Below are 23,420 nucleotides of genomic sequence, written 5' to 3'. Positions count from 1 at the left end.
TTTTTGAAAATGAGCTAGATATAAGTTTTGGTCCTTAGGATGTCTACCTTTTTTGCCCATTTTCAAAAATAAAAACGTCCACGTGAAAAATGTACAAAAGCAAGTTTTGTAGACGTATCCACCAACTACCTTGTCTGATTGCGGCAGAAGGAATCCCCATCAGCTGAGCTGATTTTAGGGATTCCTGGTGACTCAGCTGATGGGGATTCCCCCTGCCAGTATCAGCTGAGCTGCGGAGCCCTACACCCCTCCCCCTGACATCCTCAGACCTTCCCTAACATCCCCCTGATATCCCGATATCGCCCTGTCAGGGGATGTCGGGGAAGATCTTGGATATCAGGGGGATGTTGGGGGAAGGTCCAAGGATGTCAGGGGGAGGGGTGTAGGGCTCCAAGGCTCATCTGATCCTGGCAAGGGGAGTCCCCATCAGCTGAGCCACCAGGAATCCTTGAAACCAGCTCATCTGATGGGGATTCCTCTGCCGTGATCAGTTGATGGGAAGCTTATGGTTTGTTTGGGTTTTTTTTTGCTGTTTGGGTGGTGGGAGGGGGTCATGACCACTGGGGGAGTAAGGGGTAGGGGGGTCATACTTTAAATCCTCCAGTGGTCTTCTTGTCAGTTTGGGCACCTTTGTGGAACTTAGATGCGACTCATGCAGGTCTAACTGCCGGCGTCTAAGTTCCCTCTAGGAAAGCTTTGATTATGGCTGCAGGTTGAAGTCCGCCCGATTACCGCCCATAACACACCTCTCAACATGCCCTTTTGATCTCTGGACGCACGGCAGCTTAGAAGTGCTGCTGCACATCCAGAAACTTGGTTTTGATTATCAGCACTTGGACATCCCTGCTATTATGACATCCAAGTGCCAACTTAGGCTGATTTTTGGACATTTTAAAGTTTTGATTAAGAGCCCCGTAGGTATTATAATATTTAAGAGAAAATGTCCAGCTATGTGTTTTTATAGAATTGTCTGAAGAGACTGATTCTTTCCTGGTTTTGCCCGCTCAAAGGCATAGAGATATAGTCTTATGTTTTGTTTATAATTCAACTTTATTGACATTTTGATATAATGAAAACACTATACAACAATTTAGAGCAACCAGAACTATACTACACTGTAAGTTAAACCTGTTAGAACTGACCCCTGTGATGGTAAGTAGTGACTTTCTCTGTGTTTCCTTTTTCCTCTCAGCATTCATTCAGGCCCCAGTTCCTTGGCACAGCCCAGCAGTTCTTAGAAGATGGATACAAGGTTGGTTGGGTTATTTGTTTGTTTTCTTAAATATTGTTTCCTTCTGTTTCAAATTGTAGTGTAGAACAGTTAAGCATTGCCAAAGTTATGTTCACAAAATCACAGGCCGATATTCAGCACTATTTAGATCAGCCAAAAATGGCTCATGACCGGTTAAATAGTGCTAAGCTGGCTAAGCGCTATTATTCAACGCGAGATGGCTGCTAGTGCTTAGCGGCTAGAGCAGTGGCTCTGAACCTTATCCTGGGGGACTATCAGTCAGTCAGGTTTTTAAGATATCCCTAATGAATAGGCATCAAATTCTTAAAACCAGCTATTAAATATTTAATATAAACAAGTATTATTTGAATCAATTCAATTTTAATCTTATCTCCCACAGTTCATTTCATTACAGTACTTTAACAACTTACCAATACTTAATTTATTAATAAATATCAGAATAATTTAGTCAGTGAACCCAATCCCCATCACTCACACTCACTTCCCAACTTTCACACATATACTACAGTCATTGTGATTACTTTTATCCAAAACTGGATCTTGGTTAGTTCATGAGTTCATTAGTCCATGATCATCTAGTCAGAGAGGCTTCAAACTGAGAGTTGCACAACAGTCTAGCACATGAAAATCTCAGTTTCTTAAATACCATTGGCAGGCCTCTCTGTCCTCATGATGGTCCTGTTCTTCAATTCATAAAGCATTCAGCTCAACACAAGACTGTGTTTCGCCACCTGGCGTCTTCAGGAGCTGTGTCTGCAAGGCTCACCAACATCACAACTAGAGGTCTGCACGGGAATGGGGATCGCGGGAATCCTGCGGGGGTCCCGCGGGAATCCCTCCTAACCCACGGGACTCCCACGGGGACCCCCCTCTGGCCCACAGGATTCCCACGGGGACCCCCCTCTAGCCAACGGGACTCCCACGGGGATGGAAGGCTTTGTAAGCAGGGTTCGCCATATAATATAATGAACATGTCAGCCTTAGTAAAAGAGGGGGCTTATAAGTTAATTACCTGAACAGAAAACAAAAAAAGGGTTCCACCAAAGAGATTCCACAAGGAAAACAGCAGTGCAAACACAAATGAAACTGTGGAATTGACAATCTTGTCAGAAGTAATTGCTGCTTTTTATGGGGATGGAGGTAATTCCTTGCGGGGATGGGTGGGGACGGAGAGGATCCTGACGGGAATGGGTGGGTAAGGAGAGGATCCTGGCGGGGACGGGTGGGGACGGAGAGGATCCTGGCGGGGATGGGTGGGATTTCTGTCCCCGCGCAACTCTCTAATCACAACTTCACCTACAATACAAAATAATTCACATACATTCCCTTTCATTCATAGTAAAACCTCACCAAAATCTTTAAAACACCATTCACCTACCAGTAAACTGAGCATGACCCAGGGTCCCTGCTCGAGTCATGCTTAGTTTATTGGTAGGTGAATGTTGTTTTAAAGATTTTGGTGAGGTTTTACTATGAATGAAAGGGAATGTATGTGAATTATTTTGTATTGTAGGTGAAGTTGTGATGTTGGTGAGCCTTGCAGACACAGCTCCTGAAGACGCCAGGTGGCGAAACACAGTCTTGTGTTGAGCTGAATGCTTTATGAATTGAAGAACAGGACCATCATGAGGACAGAGAGGCCTGCCGATGGTATTTAAGAAACTGAGATTTTCATGTGCTAGACTGTTGTGCAACTCTCAGTTTGAAGCCTCTCTGACTAGATTATCTTGGACTAATGAACTCATAAACTAAACAAGATCCAGTTTTGGATAAAAGTAATCACAATGACTGTAGTATGTGTGTGAAAGTTGGGAAGTGAGTGATGGGGATTAGGTTCACTGACTAAATTATTCTGATATTTATTGATAAATTAAGTATTGGTAAGTTGTTAAAGTACTGTAATGAAATGAACTGTGGGAGATAAGATTAAAATTGAATTGATTCAGATAATACTTATTTATATTAAATATTTAATAGCTGGTTTTAAGAATTTGAGTTATCCAATAGGCAGCTATTTAACTAACTGAACCCCCCCCCAAGCGTAGGCTTTAGGTTAATAAATATGCATGAGAGAGATTTGCATACCTGTCATTACATTATATGGAAGGGGGATGATTCAGGATTCGCCACTCAATATTTATCTTGATAGCTCATTAGCTAACTGGGTAGTGGGCTGAATCTCACCACTACTACTACTACTATTACCCAATTAACTACTAGATCTGCCCTGACTGCCCAGCATTACTTTTAACTCTTAACTCATATTCACTTCTTCAGTACCCTTGTCTGTATTAATCATTCCATGATCCCTTTTTTTCCCTGCTTGTCTGTCTGAATAGATTGTAAGCTAAACTGAGCAGGGATTGTCTCTTACATGTTTAATGTACAACATTGCATATATCTAGTAGCACTATAGAAATGATAAGTAGTAGTAATCGTGCCACAGCAGTGAGAGGGGATATTCAGCAACACTATCCAGGCAAGTGCAGCTGAATATTCCTGGACAGCTTGCTGACTGTAAGTTAAATATTTGTTCCCTATCTGTTGTTCGATCAGCAGTTTACCCATCCTTCACTGGACCTCCAGCACAACTAGAAGTACCCTCAATGTTGGGCTGTGGCCAAATGAGCCTTGATGTTCAATTATCCATGGATTTGCCCCTAATTGTATAGTTAGGATCTTTACTAGACAGCTCTTTTGTATACTGAACAAACAATATATCAAATACAAATAACACACTGCACATCCTATTCCCTTAATGCAGCTTTATGCCACAGATGCCACTGCAGCCTGGCTCAATGCCAATGATGTCCCTGCCACCCCTGTAGCATGGCCAACCCAAGAGACACAGAACTCCAACTTGGCCTCCATCAATAAGTAAGTTTATGAGGACAAATATTTTTGATGCCACATGTCTGGCCATGATAGACATTCGTTTTCTTGTGGCCTTCCTTCTGTTTATTGTCTATAGAAAATATTCAGCTGTACAGTTCAGGGTATAGCATCATTCAGGTAAATGCTGAAGTAGGCAGCACGCAAAGCTTCCCCTTCTTTAAGATGATACTTGAAGAATGCCCATCATAAACCATAGAATTTGAGTATTCATGGTTTAGTGTACTGTAAATACGGTACATTTATTTAAAAAATAAATTTTCTTCAATTTTTCATGCAAGTTCATCAGTGACAAATGTTGGTGCATCACTGCATTCCAGAGAGCAAAAGACAAAGCATGATGAAGTAAAGGAAGGGTGCTCACTTGGCTTCAGGAGCAGCGGAAAAACTTATTCTCTATAGGAATGCAGAAGATAGTCGAACAATACAACAAATGCATTGTCATGCTTGAGAACTATGTGGAAAAGTGATATGTTCATTTGGTCACAGTTACTTCTATTAAAGCCGTTAAATGTATTTTGCCTTTACTTTTTGATTTACCCTTGTAGAAACATGACGGCAGATAAAGGCCAAATAGCCCATCCATTTTGTCCATCTGCAGTATCTACTAACTCCTCCTCTTCCTAAGAGATCCCATGTGCCTGTCCCATGTTTTCTTGAATTCAGACACTGTCTTTGTCTCCACCACCTCTATTGGGAGACTATTCCACACATCTACCACCCTTTCTGTAAAAAATATTTCCTTAGATTACTCCTGAGCCTATCACCTGTTAACCTCATTCTATGATCTCTTACTCTGGAGTCCCCTTTCAAATGAAAAAGACTCACCTCATGCATATTTACGCCACATAGGTTTTTAAACATCTCTATCATATCTCTACTCTCCCGCCTTTCCTCCAAAGTATACATATAGAGATATTTAACTCTGTTACCATATGCCTTATGAGGCAGACCACCAACCATTTAAGTTGCCACCGACTCCATCCTGTGTATATCTTTTTGAAAGTGCAGTCTCCAGAATGATATTGAATGAGGTCTCACCAGAGTTTTATACAGGGGCATCAATACCTCCTTTTTCCTACTGGCTATTTTTCTCCCTATGCACTCAAGCATCCTTCTAGCTTTCACCATTACCTTTTCAACCTGATTGGCCACCTTAAGATCATCACATGCTATCAAACTCAAGACCCGCTCCTCTTTCATGTATAAAAGTTCTTTACTCCCTAAACCAGGGTTGTCCAATGTCGGTCCTCGAGGTCCACAAGCCAGTCATGTTCTCATGATTTCCTCAATGAATTTGCATGAGATATATTTGCATGCTTTGCTTCCATTGTATGCAAATAGATCTCATGTATATTCATTTGGGAAATCCTGAAAACCCGACCTGGTGTGGGCTGAGATTGGACGCCCCTGCCCTAAACTGTTCTGTTTCCTCAAGTTTTTGCAGTCCAAATGCATGATCTTGCATTTCTTAGTATTAAATATTAGCTGCCAAATTTCAGACCATTCCTCAAGCTTCACTTGGTCCTTCCTCATGTTTTCCACACCACTGGGGTGTCTATTTCAGATTTTGGTATCATTTGCAAAAAGGCAAATCTTAGCAGTCAGCCCTTCAGTAATATCACTTACAAAAATGTTAAAAAGAACAGGCTCATGAATGCTCTCTGTGACACAATCTGCATAGTTACATATTCATCTTCAAAATGTGAGCTTCTCTGCCCTAGCCTTTACCCTCAACATGGAGGATCGATGAGAACACCACCTCGCACCTGACTGCTTCGCCTTCTCTCCCAGATCCACGAAGTCACTTTTGATACATTCAGAGGGGTACCTCACAGTGTCAGTGCCAACATGGATGAGCATCATCGGATAATAGTCATTAGGCTTGATAAGTCTCAGCAAGCTTTCCGTAACATCTTGAATTTGGCACCAGGCAGACAGCACATATCCTGGGACATCATGTCTGGTCTGCAGATGGATCCAAAGGGAATCACAAAACACTATCATCTTTCATGTCCTAGTGGTCATGGATCCAGCAACCTTGGAGCTTTGGCCCTTCCTCTCCCTGGTCTTCCTCTCATCTCCTCCACTTCCAGGGCTGCATACTGTTTTATTCAGTTCAAGGGAAGGTGGGGTCACAGTATTGATTTTTCAAGGTGTCTCAACCTGTCCTCCATCAGCATGGTCTCCTCTTCTCCACTTCTGGAAATCCTTGGTGCCTCATGAAGCATTTCATCAACATATCTCTCATTCTCATGGATTCTTCTTAGCCTTGCCTCCTCCGCTCTCATTTCCTTCACTTCCTTCATGAGGGATTCAGGCTGGAACTACCAACTCTGTTTGGGCAACACACTCTGCACAAAGATAGAAGTTGTAACCTGGACAACAGGTTTAGCGACACGATGTTTCCCAGCCATACTGTACTTGCACCTGATAAAAGAAAACAAAGAGAAAGCAGAAAAAATTCCTACCAAAGCAATGTCCTTTTTCTGATTGGCTGAAGAGCCTATAAATACAAAATATCAGCTTTGAGATGGGTGGGAGCTGGGGTGAGTGGGAGGTAATTAAACACTAAACTGAGACTTTCTTCAACTGCAACCTAAAATATTAATCTAGACTAAAACACTTTTTATATAAAACCCTAACAGAACCTCTAAAGGCTGCACTATTGTCTAAATTGACTTTTCTGAAAAAGGAGAGTATTGAACTAAAAAAGTTAAAAAGAAAGACAATGCTATAACCTACTGAAGCCCAAGTTTGCCTTTTCCCAAGTCTAAATGCCAGCAGGTAAGATATTCCACTTAGCAGATCCTCACTCAGCACCTCTTCAAGACAAGGAGCAGTTGAGTTCTGGATGACCCTTTTGTAGAAGTGGCTCTAACTGAAAATGATGACAGCTCCACTTCCTGGATGAGTCACTCTGCACCTATCCTGCCATTTTAGACCATCGTCATATTCCAAATTGCTGTGGCTCCCATCAGAACCCTCCCAAGCCCATCCTAAACTTAATTACCATATATAGGATACAGATAGTTCAAGTTAGCCCAGTACCGGCCTTAATTCTTCAATTTATACCATTCATATTCTAATTAGAGATCCTCTGTGTTCATCACACGCTTGACTTACTTTCTGTCTTTCTTTCCTTTTTTTAAAATTAACAGTGTTTATTGAAATTTACAAAAACAAAACAAAATCAGGAAATATTAAAACAAAATAAAGGTGTACAGACCTCAATTCCACATTGAGAGCCAAGTGGCACAGTAGAATTCCAAACGAAGTATCAAACACACCCTTATAGCAAAGTGATAAACAAAAGGGATAATTGCTTCTCCCCATCCTAGACCTCTCCCCCTTCCTCCCAAACACATTCAATGCAACTTACAGTGTAGATACGTATCCAGCTGTTCTAATGTGACTGCACATCTGAACCCCATTAACACCATATATTTCAAGCATGCCCTCCAAATTTCTATACTTGAGATCACAGAGGAATTCCAATGACTTTTCTAACAGATTATCTGTCTCATCTAAAAAAAAAAACCAATCAGAACATTGTACTCTTTTCTGCTATGTCAGCAGCATTCATGATTTCTGCATGCAAATATAACATATTCCATCATATTTTTTTTCAGGTTGATAAAAGATGGGAAAATTGACATGGTGATAAATCTTCCCAATAATAACACCAAATTTATCCAGGACAACTATATTATTCGCAGGACAGCTGTTGACTCGGGAGTTGCTCTCATCACTAATTTCCAGGTACTGTATGTCTGCTAGTCCATGAAGACTTGGAGTAGTTATTTGAATGACTTCTAAGTTAGATTTGGGAACCAAGTTCAATAGGGTACATCTTAATGCAGTTTTCACTTATCATCATATAGAACAGTGGTTCTCAACCCTGTCCTGGGGACCCCCCAGCCAGTTGGGTTTTCAAGATATCCCTAATGAATACGCATGCGAGAGATTTGTATATAATGGAAGTGACAGGTATGCAAATCTCTCTCATGCATATTCATTAGGGATATCTTGAAAACCCAACTGGCTGGGGGGTCCCCAGGAAAGGGTTGAGAACCACTGACATAGAAGGTGTTTGATTCATGTGGGGTTTGTCTCCCATCAAGTCTTCTGCAGTATCATAGGATCGCAGTGTTGTCTTAACTCAACTGATATAAGCTCAGACAAATAAAACGTCTCAGAAAAGGAAACCAGTTACTTCATAAATGTTCCAAAGCTTACTGTTCTGAATCATAGTGGTCTTTTCCTTTTTCATGCTGATGATACTTTTGTATGGGATGGTCTTCTCTTTTGTTTTCTTTGATAAAAATATAACCCCACTCCTCCCAGACTTATTTATTTTTTGTTCCAGGCTTACTTCTAAATCTCTCTCTCTTTGTATATTTGGAAATGGCTACTTTCCACCCAAAATATGTTGATGTCTGCCTGTTGCAGTGCCTTGTTACTATTTTTATGTTGAAGACAGTGATTTCCAGAATCCATTTCAAATGCTCCTGCCTGGCTTTTAAGATCATTCACGGCATCCTTCCTCCTTTAATCCCACTATCTTATAACTCCTCGAGTCCTGACTCTACCAGACCCGCCCAAAGGTATAAACTATCTTTCCCCTCTCTACACGGTATTCGCTATGCAGGCAAACTGGGAAAATCCCTTCTCTTCAGAATCACAGGTCTTTGGAACGACCTTACTACCCCGCTGTGGAACCTGGGCTCCCTCCAATTATTCCGCAAGCAACTGAAAACCTGGCTTTTCACTAAAATGTAATTCTATCCCCCCTTACTCTTCTCTTCTATATATAAGTTCATGTAAACCTTTTTTTCCCTTCTCTTCCTATATTTTAAGTTCGTGTAAACTGTGCCGAGTTCCATCCGTGGAGATGATGCGGTATATAAACTTAAGGTTTAGTTTAGTTTAGTTTAGCCTGTATAGCAAGACAGTCCCATGCTGTGAGGACTTGATATCCTACTTGTTCTTAGAGAAAGCAAAGTTACTTACCTGCAGCAAGTGTTTTCAATGGAGAGTAGGATACAAGCCCTTACATATCTGCTCACAGTGACGTAGTGAGGGTGAGGGGCGCCCCTGCCCTTGTCTCTGCCCCCCCGCTTCTTCCCCGATCCCACCTGCCACGCATACCCCCCTTCCCTGTGAAGCCGTTGCTCATGGCGGTCAACAACGTGCTCCTCATGACCTCTTCGGCTCTCCCTCTGACGTCACTTCCTATGCGCAGCACCCAGAGGTGACATCAGTGAGAGAGCCAACAAGATTGCGAAGAGTACATTGTTGACAGCCATGAACAACTTCAACTAGAGGCATGGGGGAAGGGAAGGTGGTGCATGTGTGGAGGGGAGGAATGGGAAGAGGTGGGGGGGACAGAGAGAAGGAGGGATGTCATCATCCCCACCAATATGGCGCATGGGGCGGACTGCCCCCGTCGCCCCTCCCCTTACTATGCCACTGTCTACTCACCTCCCGAATGAATTGTATTCTGCTCATAGCAAATGAATATATTGAGAGAGTCCCACACTACAAGCCGCAGATGGGAAATGATGTACCTGCTTATGAGGTGGCTCAAAGATTTTACTATGGGAGAAAGTTATCAAGCTGTATTACAGCAGAAGGTTATGATGTTTGTCTTTTAACATGAATTAAAGGGCACAAACAAAGTTATATTATAGTAATGCTACATTAGTCATGTCACTAAGCGGTTTACATAGTAATGAGATGTAAAACATGTACATTATCGAACCAGCTTGTGGTGAACACTGAAAGGTGCATTATACAGTAGCTGGAAAAAATGACCCAAGTCAAAAGCTGAAGTTATTTTGCCATCCTGGAAGCATTGGTTAGCAAAGCCACAGCCAGATGCTCTCAGACTGCAGGGGCTGCCATGATTGAATTGCTGGGTTCCCCCATCACTCACTATCCATCCAACTTCCCTTCCATAGCTGAGACCCTTCCTTTATAGGTCCTCTCCAAGTCAAGCCCTCCCTTTAACTACTGGAAGGCCTTTCTAGCCTACCTTACATTATCCATGGGGTTTGGTGAGGGTCTGGGCAGGAGTGATTCCTACTTGCTCCTACCCTTGCTGGTGTTTGGATTCAAAATGGCACCTGAAACCGCTAGCAGTAGTCTTGCAGTTTAAGAAAACAGGACTCATAGTAGTAGTACTGAAAGACTATTACTCAGGGTTTCCAGCACCATTTAGAATCCTGGTGCCAGCAAAGGTAAAAGTGAGTGAAGAACACCTCTGCTGGGACCTCCAAGACCATCCTAATCCAAACAGACAATCATGAGATTCTTATTATACCACTTTTCTATGATATAACCTTAGCAATTAACATATTATATACAGATACAAGTAGGTATTTTTCCTGTCCCTAGTGGGATAACAATCGAAGTTTTGTACTTGGGACAATGGAGGTGACTTGCTTAAGGTCACAAGGAACCATCTTTATTATTTCTAGGTTATTCACAAAATATGCAGAAAAAGGCCTGTTGCTAACAAACACGTTTGACTGTTGTCTATTTGCACTCTGTTCCCCCCTCCCCTTTTTTTAAATTACAGGAAACCTTTAACTGGGAACAGCAGGATCTCAGTCCTCACAAAACCCACCTGCCTTCCCCAGGATCTGATGTCTCTTAGTAATACCTCAACTCTAAAAGACTTGGCTTAATTTAAAAATACTTTCACTATGGCTGGATAGAGCTGATATTCAGAGGCAGTTAACCAGGTGGTGCCACTTAGTATCAGTAGATGGCCTCAGTGGGATTTAACTGGGCAGGATCCTCTCCTATCAAGTTAAACTCTTCTAAATATCAACTCCTTTGCTTTAAGGAAAATGAATCTTTTCCTCTTGTAGACTCCAAGCCAAGCTAGACAGATTACCACCCCTAAGTTTGATTATTACATTACATTAGTAATTTTTATTCCGCCATTACCTTGCGGCTCAAGGCGGATATTAAGTATGTACGAGTACATTGCTTTGTATAACAAAACCTATCTTTGTATTTTACAGGTGGCAAAACTCTTTGCTGAAGCCATTAAATACTCAGGAAACTTGGATGCTAAGAGTCTTTTCCACTACAGACAGTTTGGAGCTGGCAAGGTAGTTTAGAATTGCTGCTGTCCGTCTGACCACCTTCCACAAGGAGCAAGAAGTGATCCCTAGTTTATTTTTTTTATAACACAAAGGGCTCTGTTGTTTATTTCTCTTTACTTTTATATTTTATAGATTTCTAATGCTTTTACTTCTACTTAGCATTATCATAAATATAAACCAACAGAACAGAATTATATCATCATACAGTCCACATATGCATTTGGAGTTATTACTAAATAGGATATTTTTTAAGCAGCGGGTTTAATCCTCCTTCTTTAACCAAAGTTATAATATTATAATATCTGAATTAGGCTGTAAACCTTCTCAATCACAGTCTATGGGCCAAGGAAGGAATATCCTCAGACCTCACTCTTACAACACTGCTCACCATGGGGATCAGAGGACGCAATGCTCCTTATGGGAAGTTGTGCCAATTCTGTTCATGATTTCAATTTCTGCACAAAGGTTTAGAAAGAGAATGGTCATCTTGAAACTACTCATCTGGTGCAAAATGGCAGTTTATATGTACACCTAAGCCATTATAGAACAGTAATAGCATAGATCCACTTTGGCACGCCTCATGAAAGATGCAGTCACATACTCCATGGGTCTCATTTTCAAAGCACTTAGACTTACAAAGTTCCTCCTAAGTAATTTTGTAAGTCTAAGTGCTATGAAAATACACCTCCATGTTATTGGCAAGCATAAGTGGGTGCATCTAAGTATGCCTTGCAATGCACACAACCGATGGCAAATCAGTTGTGCATGTTTCCGGTGACATGCCCATACTCCTTCCACATTAACGTCTTTCTTATAGTTGTGCACTATGGCCCAGTTTCTATAAAAGACGCCTAAAATTAGGTGCCTAGATTACTGTGCCTAGTTGATCTAAGCACCTAATTTATATCCCCTTTTACAAAAAGCGCACACAAGAGATTTTTTGCAGCGGCTGGTGCGCTGAATGCTCTGCGCTGCGCCAATGCGCATAAAAACTCTATAGCTGTCAGAGCAGCGCAGAGCATTCAGCATGCCGGACGGAACTAAAAACCTCTTGTGCACTTTTATAAAAGGGGAGGGGGTTTAATTATTTAAAAAACTTAATTGGCATCAATAACAAGCAATTAGCACTTCATAATTGGTTTAAATTAAAATGAATAGGCGCTTACCACTTTCAGGTAGGTGCCTAGTCCAAGGCACCTACCTGAAAGTAGGTGTGGTTAGGGGTGGATCATGCGCATGTTGTTCATGTAGGTGCCTGTTTTGGACTGGCACCTAACTTAAGTGCTGGTAGTTAGGCCCAAACCCTGGCATAAATAGGGTTTACCTAAGGTTTGGGCCTCTACCATTACCTAAGACCACTTTAGGTGCCACTATACATGATTCTATAAATGGTACCTAACTTAAGATTGATAAGAATAGCCTTACTGGGTCAGACCAATGGTCCATCAAGCCCAGTAGCCCGTTCTCACAGTGGCTAATCCAGGTCACTAATACCTGGCCAAAACTCAAGGTGTAGCAATATTCCATGCTACCAATACCAAGCAGTGGCTTTCCCGTGTTTTTTTCAATAACAGACTATGGACTTTTCCTTCAGGAACTTGTCCAAACCTTTCTTAAAACCAGCTACGCTATCCGCTCTTACCACATCCTCTGGCAATGCGTTCCAGAGCTTAACTATTCTCTGAGTGAAAAAAAAAATTCCTTCTATTGGTTTTAAGAGCACTTCCCTGTAACTTCATCGAGTGTCCCCAAGTCTTTGTAATTTTTGACGGAGTGAAAAATTGATCCACTTGTGCCCGTTCTACTCCACTCAGGATTTTGTAGACTTCAACCATATCTACCCTCAGCTATCTCTTTTCCAAGCTGAAGAGCCCTAACCATTTTAGTCTTTCATCATACGAGAGGAGTTCCATCCCCTTTACTATCATGGTCACTCTTCTTTGAACCTTTTCTAGTGCCACTATATCTTTCTTGAGATAAGGAGACCAGAATTGAACGCAATACTTCAAATGAGGTTACACCATGGAGCGATACAAGGGCATTATGACATTCTTAGTCTTGTTAACCATCCCTTTTTTAATACTTCCCAGCATCCTGTTTGCTTTTTTGGCCGCTGCCACACATTGGGTGGAAGGTTTTATTGTATTCTCTACGATTACACCCATATCCTTTTCATGGGCGCTAACCCCTAAGGTGGACCCTAGCATCCAGTAACTGTGATTCAGGTTATTATTCCCAATGTGAACCATGTTCCTCGGCGCCTCTGTTTTACATGCTATATATAGAATCAGGCCCTATGTGACTTAGGTATATTTTTATAGTAATGAACCTAGCACTTATGTGCATATATACTAATTAGTGATGTTATTTAGGCATATAGACCTATTCTATAAATTCCCCCTCCCCCTTTTACAAAACCACGATAGCGGTTTTTAGTGCTGGCCGACACTGAGCAGTTTTGTAAAAGGGGGTTAGTGTGCTTAAGTGGGGGCCTAAATTCAGGCACTCTTTATAAAATTGCCCTTTTTGTGTTAAGAATTATAGAACTAAAAATAAATACCCTTGTGCTTATTGAAGCACATGGTTACCCTACTGTGTGTACGAATTAATTTATGACTTCTGGGGTTTTTTTTTTTAAAGTATATGAGATAAAACATTTTTTACACATTTTTCAAAAGCTAAATGTGAAAACAAATAAGGCTCCAACTGCAGTGTTCAGATAGAGATCCTAATTAATTGAAACAAAATGTTTCCCATGTGTTGACTCGGATCAAGGCCTCTGGTCTCTAGCAGCAGTTCCTGAGTAGATTGTGGCAGGAGTTAGAAAATGTATGGCTCAGTTTTCCAAAATTCTGTGATGATCTGGTGGAACATTTGTACACATTTGAATATTGTTTATTAAAAAGCAAATTGTTATGGAACGTCTATCAAGTTTTAAAAATGTTCTTTTTTTAATAAAATATTTCTTCTACTTGGGTGTATCTGAGCCACTTTTCTTCTACTTACCGGTAATGTATCCAATGACAGTATGTTTTGGCAGTTTGCTACTGTTCCTAACCAATGAGAGTAATTGCAGGAGTACACCCTATTCTCATGAGCTCAGTTCTGGGGTTGGTAGTTTTTTCTGCTCCATTCCAAAAGACTCAATCATTGGAAGCTGGGTGGCTGGTGGACATGAGGAATGCCTGGTCACTTGCCTGTAGGGTTACCATATGGCTCCAGAAAAAGAAGAATGGATTGAGACATCCGGGTTTTACTTCCACTGCTTTCAATGGCAGTAAAACCTGGATGTCTCAATCTGTCCTGCTTTTTCTGGGGGTGCGAAACATGTCGGGTCATCTCTCCCGAGTCATGTCAGCTTTAAAGATAAGTGGCTTTAAGTACTAAATGGTGCTAATATAATTTTAAAGACACAAGTAAATTAAAACAAAATAAAAAAACCATAAGTGCATAAATAGTATTTACAGTGGTGCCTCGCATAACGGCCGCCTCGCACAGCGGACGCTGCGCACAACGAACTTTATGTCGTGATCCGTATAACGTACTTCGTTTCACACAACGAAGTCGCCCGAGCTGCATCCTTCTGGGGTTCCTGCGGGGTTGGATCGCAGCGGGGTTGGTCGAGGGTAGTCTCCTTCTCCTTACCTGCCCTGTCGCAGCACACAGCCGAACGGAAATCTTCCCGATGTCAGCGCTGACGTCGGAGGGAGGGCTTAAGCAAAGCCCTCCCTTCCTCCGACGTCAGCGCTGACATCAGGAAGACTTCCGGTCGGCTGTGTGCGGCTGCGGCAGGGCAGGTAGGAAGAAGGCAATGGCGAACGAAAGAGGGGGGAGGGGGCGGTCCGCCCCGAAGAATGTGCACAGCTGGTCAGGTCCCCCGATCGACCGACAACAGGCCCGGCCGACAAACCTCCCTGCCCTGTAGCCGCGAATCTAAATTACCTCTTACAGCAGCTTCAATAATCCAGCTGCTGTAAGAAGGTAATTTAGATTCGCGGCTACAGGACAGGGAGATTTGTCCGACCGGGCCTGTTCTGTTGTCGGTCGGGTGCAAAAGCGCCACAAAGGTGGAGGCAGGGAGGGAGGAAAGGTGGAGTGGAGAAGAAAAGACGCTTAAGGGGGGAGAAGGCCGCTGAAAGCACATGTTGGAGCAGGGGATGAGAGGGAGGGAGAGAAGGGGAAATATTGGACAAGGGCAGAAGGGATGCTAAATCATAGGGTGACAGGCAGAGAGAACAACAGGAAAAAGAGTGGAAGCAATCTTGAACCCTGAGGGTGAGGGCAGAGAGAGGTGGTGAGATGATTGATCATGGGGAGAGGGACAAAAGGGAATAGAGATGGGATAGGAAGATAGTGGAAGTAAAAGGACAGGGAGATGTATGTGTTTAGATGTATCTAAATAAAAATAATAACAAAAAATTTATCTTTTTTATGTCATCTTAGCATATTTTATGCTGCAGAACGAATTATTTTTTTTTACATGTATTCCTATGGGAAAACGCGTTTCACATAACGAACGTTTCACATAACAAACTTGCTCCTGGAACCAATTAAGTTCGTTGTGTGAGGCACCACTTGTATAGGCCAGTGATGAGAACCACATAATTCTTCCCATTATTATGAGATATTTAGCTGGTGGGGCTGAAGCCTTTAAGACTATTTAAAATATTCTTAATTTGGGATTTGGATTTGAATATTGAAGACTCCTTTTTCTGGAGCCATATGGCAACCCTACTTACCTGCCTGGTGTGGCACACATCTCCTAGATAAGATTTTAGTTAGTGCTGGGGAGGAGCCTGCTGTCTTGGCACAAGTGAGTACCAATGATATAGGAAAATGTGGTTTGGAGGTTCTGGAAGCTAAATTTAGGCTTTTAGGTTGAAAGCTGAAATCCAGATCCTTGAAGGTAGTATTTATGGAAATGCTGCCTGTTCCACATGCAAGACCAAGTGGCAGGCAGAGTTCAAAAATCTCAATGTGTGGTTGGGATGATGATGCAGGGGATAAGGAATTTAGATTTGTTAAGAACTGGTCAATATTCTGGGAAAGGGAGAACCTATATCAAACGAATGGACTCCACCTTAACTGGAATGGAACCAGACTGCAGGCATTAACCATTTAAAAAGGAGATGGAACAGCTTTTAACCTAAAATGGAGGGGGGAGGGGGGAAGTCAAAAGTTACCCAAGAGTACATGATTTGGTGTGCAGTATCCTTGAAGGATACTACTGAAACAAGACATTTAAGGAATCCCAATATGTTTAGATTGTAAGTTGCCCTGAAGCTAACCCCTAAGGTGGGATAGAAAATTTTTAATAAACTTGGAAACTTAGAAACTCCAGGGAGCATACATAGATTGCAGTAGGAGTGTGTGTGACCACAAAAAGAGTATGGTTTATACTCATTTATAAAGAATTATTCCCAATTTTGGGGCATTTTTTTTGTTCATTTGACATTTGTTTATTTAGGTGTGCATGGTATATATACAAGAAATTAAAGATGTGTATATGCATATATACAATAATTAAAGATATGTATATGCATGCAAGGAGATACCTAGCTTCTCCCAAATGACATATACTGAATGTGTATATGGCATTTGCCACCATGCTGTTAGACAGTGTCTACAGACAATGTTCTTTGAATGTATTTGCTATTTTTATGGATGGCATGATGTCAACTGTCTATTCATCACTGTCTACTCACCCAGGAAACAGCTATGGGAGAAATCGTGAGGGAAGTGCATAGGATGTACTCCTTGGAAAGCCAGACAGAGGGAATTAATAGGTGGAGGGAATGGTGGAAATAGGTTTAACTGAAACCTCTATGATGAGGTTTGTATTGTATTAATTTTTCATTGGTTTTCAATTTTTTTTTACATCCTGTTAAGTAGGTAAGACACTTGTGCTGCTCTTTATTGGATTTTTTGTAGTTTTGTAGAAAATAAGCACTAAACTGTATATACTATGGGCTCCTTTTACAAAGGTGCACTAGCGTTTTTAACGCACGTACCAGATTAGCGCGTGCTATAGCCCGCGCTAGATGAAAATCTACTGCCTGCTCAAAAGGAGGCGATAGCGGCTAGCGCACGTGGCAATTTAGCGGTTAAGGCCCTAGCGCGCCTAGTTATTATACCTAGTGCCTAGTTATTATTCCTGTGCCTAGTTATTATACAGAATTTACTGTGCCTAGTTATTATTCCTCTTTACGGGAAAATTAGGGAAATCTCTCTTCTTCAGAATCAATGAGCTTTGGAATAACCTTACTGCCCCACTATGGAATCTGGGCTCCTTCCAACTATTCCGAAAGCATCTGAAAACTAGCCTATTCACAAAAATGTATTGCTCCCTTCCCCCTATACTCAACCTCCAATCCCATTATGCTGTAACTTCCTTATATTAAGCTCTTGTAAATCGTGACGAGCTCTATAATTATGGAGAGGATGCGGTATATAAACTTAAGGTTTAGTTTAGTTATTATTAACTGTTAACATTTTCAGTTCATCATCAGGGGACACTTTACAGCAGGGGTGCCCACACTTTTTGGGCTTGCGAGCTACTTTTTAAATGACCAAGTCAAAATGATCTACCAACAATAAAATAAAAAAAAACCACAAAGCACACTTTATGCATAGAAAATGTTAATCATCATTCCTATTCCAGGGTTTTTCAAAGAGGTCAAAGCAGATGACTCTAAGCACTATCACCTCAGTAACAACCATACAAAAATAGACAAATATACCCCCTCCCTTTTTACTAAACCACGATAGCAGTTTTTAGCGCAGGGAGCTGCGCTGAATGCCCAGGGCTGCTCTCGACACTCATATGCTCCCTGCGCTAAAAACCTCTATTGCGGTTTAGTAAAAGGGGACCTTAGTGTAAAATATAGACAGCAGATATAAATTCAGACACATTTTGATCACTAAATTTAAAATAAAATCATTTTCCTTACCTTGTCTGGTGATTTCATGAGTCTCTGGTTGCACTTTCTTCTTCTGACTGTGCATACAATCTTTCTTCCCTTCTTTTAGCCTGTATGCTTCTTCTCCTCCAGACCTCATTCCTTCCCCCAACTTTTCCTTCCTCTTCCCTGCCCTTTCTTTCTCTCTGCCTCCTTTTCTTTTTTTTCTGTTTCTCTTCTTTCCTTCTGTCTGTCTCCCTGCCTGTCCTTTTTCTTTCTTTCTCCCTGCCCTCCCCCAAGCCACTGCCACTGCCATTACCATCGGGGACCAGGACCCAAACACCACCAATAACAGGCCCCAAGCTCTCCCTGCTTCGGCCAACCAGCATTCCTCTTCCCGACGTCAATTCTGCCGTCGGGAAGAGGAAGGCTGATCAGCCCAAGATCGTGATCAACCTATTGGGGGAAATGCTGCCGGGTCCTGCCTTCGCGGAAACAGAAAGTAGGCAGAACCCGGCAGGAACAAGAACAAATGCTTCACTAACCTGTCTCCCGCATTAGCCCGTAGCGAACGCTTGCTTCAGGGCTCTCAACATGTGCGTGCAGGCTTCCCTTCTCCCCCCCCCCCCCCCGAAAACATAACTTCCGGTTTCGGAGGGAAGAGAAGAGAAGCCTGCACGCACACGTTAGAGCCCGGAGCATAAGTTTGCTAGGGACTGAAATCTCCAAGCCGGTTTTTTGGGTTTTTTTTTTAAATGTTCAGCAGCGGCAGATGACAGCTGGGCGGACCGCCCAGCTAAAAGGCCCTAGGGAGAACACTGGAGAGGAAGGCTGATCGGCCCGTAGATCAGGACGGCAACACGAGTGCTTTCGACTCGAGTTGCCTTCCTGAGCTACTGGTCGATTGCGATCGACGCGTTGGGCACCCCTGCTTTACAGTCTGCGTGCTGTGAGAGAAAAGCTGAAGAGAACTGGAGTGCATTTTGGCCATAGATACCACTATATTGTGTGTGCATTAGCCTTTAGAGTACACCTCAAGGCACAATCCTCAAATATACGATAAATCCTTCCAAAGGGTATTCAAAAGAGATCGTGGAGAAAAATGGTCTCAGAAATCTACTTGGATACGGATATTCCAATCCGAGGATATTTTAATCCAATACCAAGTTGTTAAAGGTTTATAACTTCCGTCACTGACCAAATTACCTTCACCTCCCTATTTGTGTAACCCAAATTGTACTGTATCATACATTAATTTTTTGTTTTTTTTGTTCTTACAAACAGCAAAACATCATTAATCTTTAAAGTGTGCAGAGTACTGATAAGCCCGACGGGGACCTGTTTCACTGCTAAACGCGGCTTTTTCAAGGGTTCTCAGGACACTTAATTTTAGTCTCCTGCCTCACTTAGGGCTGTTTTCACTGAGTGGTTGGTTCACTGTTCCTCAAGGCACCCAATTTGTGAGGTCTGCTACCCAGGAGAAGGAGAGGACTGTGAGGAAAGGTGAAGGACTGGTGACAATTCAGCCCTGTAGGCATTCTTTATAGATCAGAATCATTTCTTTGTACACCAATTCTCTGCATGATCATTGTTCCCTCAGCCAAAATGCTAATGATACACATTAACCAGCAGGCAGTACTGTACATCTGACTGCTTGACCTGGCATAGGGCTCCTTTTACAAAGCCGCACTAGGGCCTTAACGTGCCGAATAGCGCATTCTAAATTACCATGAGTGCTAGCCGCTACCGCCTCCTTTTGAGCAGACAGTAGAAATTTCAGCTAGCGCGCATTAATCCGGTGCGTGCGCTAAAAACGCTAGCACGGCTTCATAAAAGGAGCCCTTAGGGTTCTGTTGATGGTCAGATGAGGTCCCAGGTATATCTTCTGAATTGGTGCTTTTATCCTTGAGCTGCCACGCACCAGGCTCTCCAGCAGGGCAGGATTAATCAATAGGCCAAGTAGGCACGTGCCTAGGGCCCGAAATGGTCAGGGGGGGCCCGATGAAGGAAGGCATCGACATTGTTTTTTTCCAAACGGCGATGGGCCCCTCCAGCATCGATCGGCAATGAGGGCCCCCCCCCCGATCGGCAACGCAGCCCCCCCCCCCCCCATCGACAGAAAGTAAGACAAGCAAGCGGGTAAGAAAGGCAATGGGAACTGTAATTGTGCAAGTGGTGCTGCTTGCCCAAAGCTTCCCTCTTTTGCAGCTTCTTGTTTTTGCCTGGGCGCATGGTGGGGTGGGGCGGGGCAGTGCAGGGGGCCCCAGTGTACCTGTGTGCCTAGGGGCCCTCGACAAATTAATCCTACTCTGCTCTCCAGTATCTGAGAATGTACTGAAAAAAAAGGCATTGAGCTCCAATCAAGGCCAACCATCATCTTTCCTTCTCTGGCACCACAAAGCTGAGGTTAGGCTGGCCTGAAATTCAGAAAACTATTTCTTTTGCTCACTGGCAGATATTACAGAGCCTAGAAAACTTGTTGACTACTTCCTGACCATACAATAAACACCAAAATACTCTCCCAAACAATATAACAAACAAGTAAACACCACCAATCGATATAATACAGAGCAACTAAAATACAGAAGCAACAGACTCCAGTGCGGGTTGATGTGAAATCAAGACAGATGACATAGTACAATTAGTTGAATCCAAACAACTAAGACTGTGGAAACTCAGGGCTCCTTTTACTAAGCTGCGTTAGGGCTTTAACGCGCGGAATAATGCATGCTACATTGCCGCGAGCACTAGACTTTCATGCCAGCATTGAGCTAGCGTTAGTTCTAGAAGCGGTAATTTCCTACATGCGATAAAAACACTAGCGCACTTTAGTAAAAAGAGCCCTCAGTGTTCACGGACTTTGAATTATAGTTTATTCAAAATGTCTTAATAGCAGTAAATATAAGCTAAAAACACATGAAAATCTCCATCCACATAAATCATCAGAGGGTCCTCTGATGATTTATGTGGATAGAGATTTTCATATTTGTTGTTATTAAGACATTTTGAATAAAGTATAATTCAAGGTCCGTGAACATTGACCCCCCCCCCTTCTATGAAACTGCTAATAGTTTCTAGTGCAGAGAACTGCGCTGAATGGCTCGCTCTGCTCCCGATGCTCATTGAGCTCCTATGAGCGTCGGGAGCAGCGCGGACCATTCAGCGCAGCTCCCCACGCTAGAAACTGCTAGCGCAGTTTCGTAGAAGAGCGGGTGAGTTTCCACAGTCTTGTTTGGATTCACAGTGCAATTAGTCCACATTTACCATGAGACAGGCTGAATGCTAAATGCTGCCCATCGTTGGGGGGTGGGACATCATAATTCGATATGTGTAGATAAGTCTATTTTGATTTCAGCTTTTTTTTGTATTGCCCAGAGCACTCTTTTTATACAGATAGAAGGTTTTTAAAAAAAAAATGCTTATGAGGTATTTACCCATAAATCCTTACCATGATCAATGAAAGGTGAAGGATGGATTCTGGGGCTATTTCCTTCTTCTGTATTTCAGTGCATTACATTGACTGACAGTGTTTACCTGTTTGTTATACCCTCCTCTTTTACTAAGGTGTGCTAACCGATTAGCGCGCGCTAATTGATTTAGCGCACGCTAAACGCTAACGCATCCATAGACTAACATGCACGCGTTAGCATTTAGCTTGCGCTAAACCGATTAGCGCACCTTAGTAGAAGAAGGCAATAGTGTTTAGGAGAGTATTTTGATATTGACTATTTAGCTCTCGTCTCTATTTTGAGCTGTGTTTAAATATCACTTCCTGAACAAAGCCAGTTTGGTGGAGCATGGGGCACAGTCGGCGCTACACCAGCTCAGAGGCTGCGAATGGCATGGTATAATTGCGTGGCTGCTGGAAGACTTCTGTGGACTTGCATGCACAAGCACCTTAGAAGAATCGCTGGTCATTGCCAATGCCAAAGCAAGACAATGAAACCTCCTGTCCAAAAATATCAGCTTCAACATTGACGTCTGATTATACTCAAGTTCAACTTTTTTCTTCTTAAACAACCCTCCGCCCACTACTTAAAAATAAATAAAACATTTATCTCAGCAGCTGCAGGTACTTGAGCCTCGGTGCCTGCTGTGTCCACGGTCTCTCAAACAATGCACATGGAAATTATCCTAGAAACAAAGCAAAGCCGAATGAAGCTAATGCTCCATAATTATATACTGCAATGTTACCAGTTTGCTGTTGGGTGCCAGACACCCACAGACGCAGGTGCCACTGATATACATATATACACATAATCAGACTCATAAAGGCCTCTTAATTACACCCCATTCTGAAGGCTATTCCATGGAATGCCATTGATTTCTCTCACTTCCTCTTCATCCCTGCTTCTTTCACTCTTTATTTTCTATACAAGTCTTCTTTTGTCACTCTGAATAAAGCAAGATGCTGAGTTTTGTGAAATGATGGCTAATGCTGCAATGGATGACGGATCCAGTTGAAGAGTAAAGAATGCATATCTTCATTTTTTTTCCTCCCTAAATATCTGACAGCCTGTTCAGAATTGTTTTCATGCCCTGTACCTTCCACAGCATCCTGCTATTAAGCTTAATATAGTCACAACTGTGAAAGTGAAAGGCATTATTGAGTTTCATGAATGTAGTTACACTACTTGGGCAAATGAAGATGTGATTTGACTAGCTGTAGGAAAAGTAATGATGTGATAAAATCAAAACTGTTTTATATTCTCAAGATTTTATGCCACATTTTAGCACTAAATACAAGTCAACAGAGATGTGTATCCAAGTGGTTAAGCATATGGGGGTTTACCATTGCAATTGGTGATTCATTTATTAAGACTGTAGACCAGTGTATCACTCACTAGTGTGCTGCCTGAGATTTCAAGTGTGCCACGAGATGCTGGGAGGGGTAGAGGTGCCAGCACCAGCTGACTGCCTACATAGCAAGAGGCCAGTCAGCTACCGCCAGTGCCTCTCCTCCTCCCTAGCATCTCTCCTCCTCTCCACACATCTTCTTTTGTAGCATCCCCCACTGGCGGCTCAGGGCCTCATCTGGAAGGCCTCCGCGCATGTGCGGAGGTTGATGTGATATCGCACATGAGCGTGACATCATCATGTTGACGTCTACGGTCTTCCAAGTGCCTTCGAGCCGCCGGCGCCGGTTTAGTGTGTCGCTGCTCACACAGTTTGCGAGGCACTGCTGTAGACAGTTTGGTGACTGGTGGCAGTAAGTATGTAAGAATAGCCAAGTTGGATCAGACTGATGGTCTATCTAGC

General features: G+C 42.5%; 1 protein-coding gene across 2 annotated transcripts in view; it reads left to right on the top strand.

Annotated features, from left to right (window-relative positions):
- CPS1 (carbamoyl-phosphate synthase 1) overlaps positions 1 to 12,206 on the top strand; it is a 189,317-nt gene extending 177,111 nt beyond the window's left edge. For both annotated transcript variants that reach the window (XM_033947173.1, XM_033947172.1), the window contains exons 35-38: positions 1,193 to 1,252; positions 4,017 to 4,129; positions 7,777 to 7,906; positions 11,179 to 12,206. In XM_033947173.1, coding sequence (XP_033803064.1) covers positions 1,193 to 1,252; positions 4,017 to 4,129; positions 7,777 to 7,906; positions 11,179 to 11,277 — 402 coding nt within the window. In that variant the 3' untranslated portion in view covers positions 11,278 to 12,206. The remainder of the gene's footprint in view (positions 1 to 1,192; positions 1,253 to 4,016; positions 4,130 to 7,776; positions 7,907 to 11,178) is intronic.
- The last annotated feature ends 11,214 nt before the right edge of the window (positions 12,207 to 23,420 follow it).

Source organism: Geotrypetes seraphini, chromosome 5 (assembly GCF_902459505.1).
Source record: "Geotrypetes seraphini chromosome 5, aGeoSer1.1, whole genome shotgun sequence".
Taxonomy (NCBI): Eukaryota; Metazoa; Chordata; class Amphibia; order Gymnophiona; family Dermophiidae; genus Geotrypetes; species Geotrypetes seraphini.
Note: the sequence above shows the minus strand (reverse complement) of the source record. Positions and strands in the feature narration are given on the sequence as shown.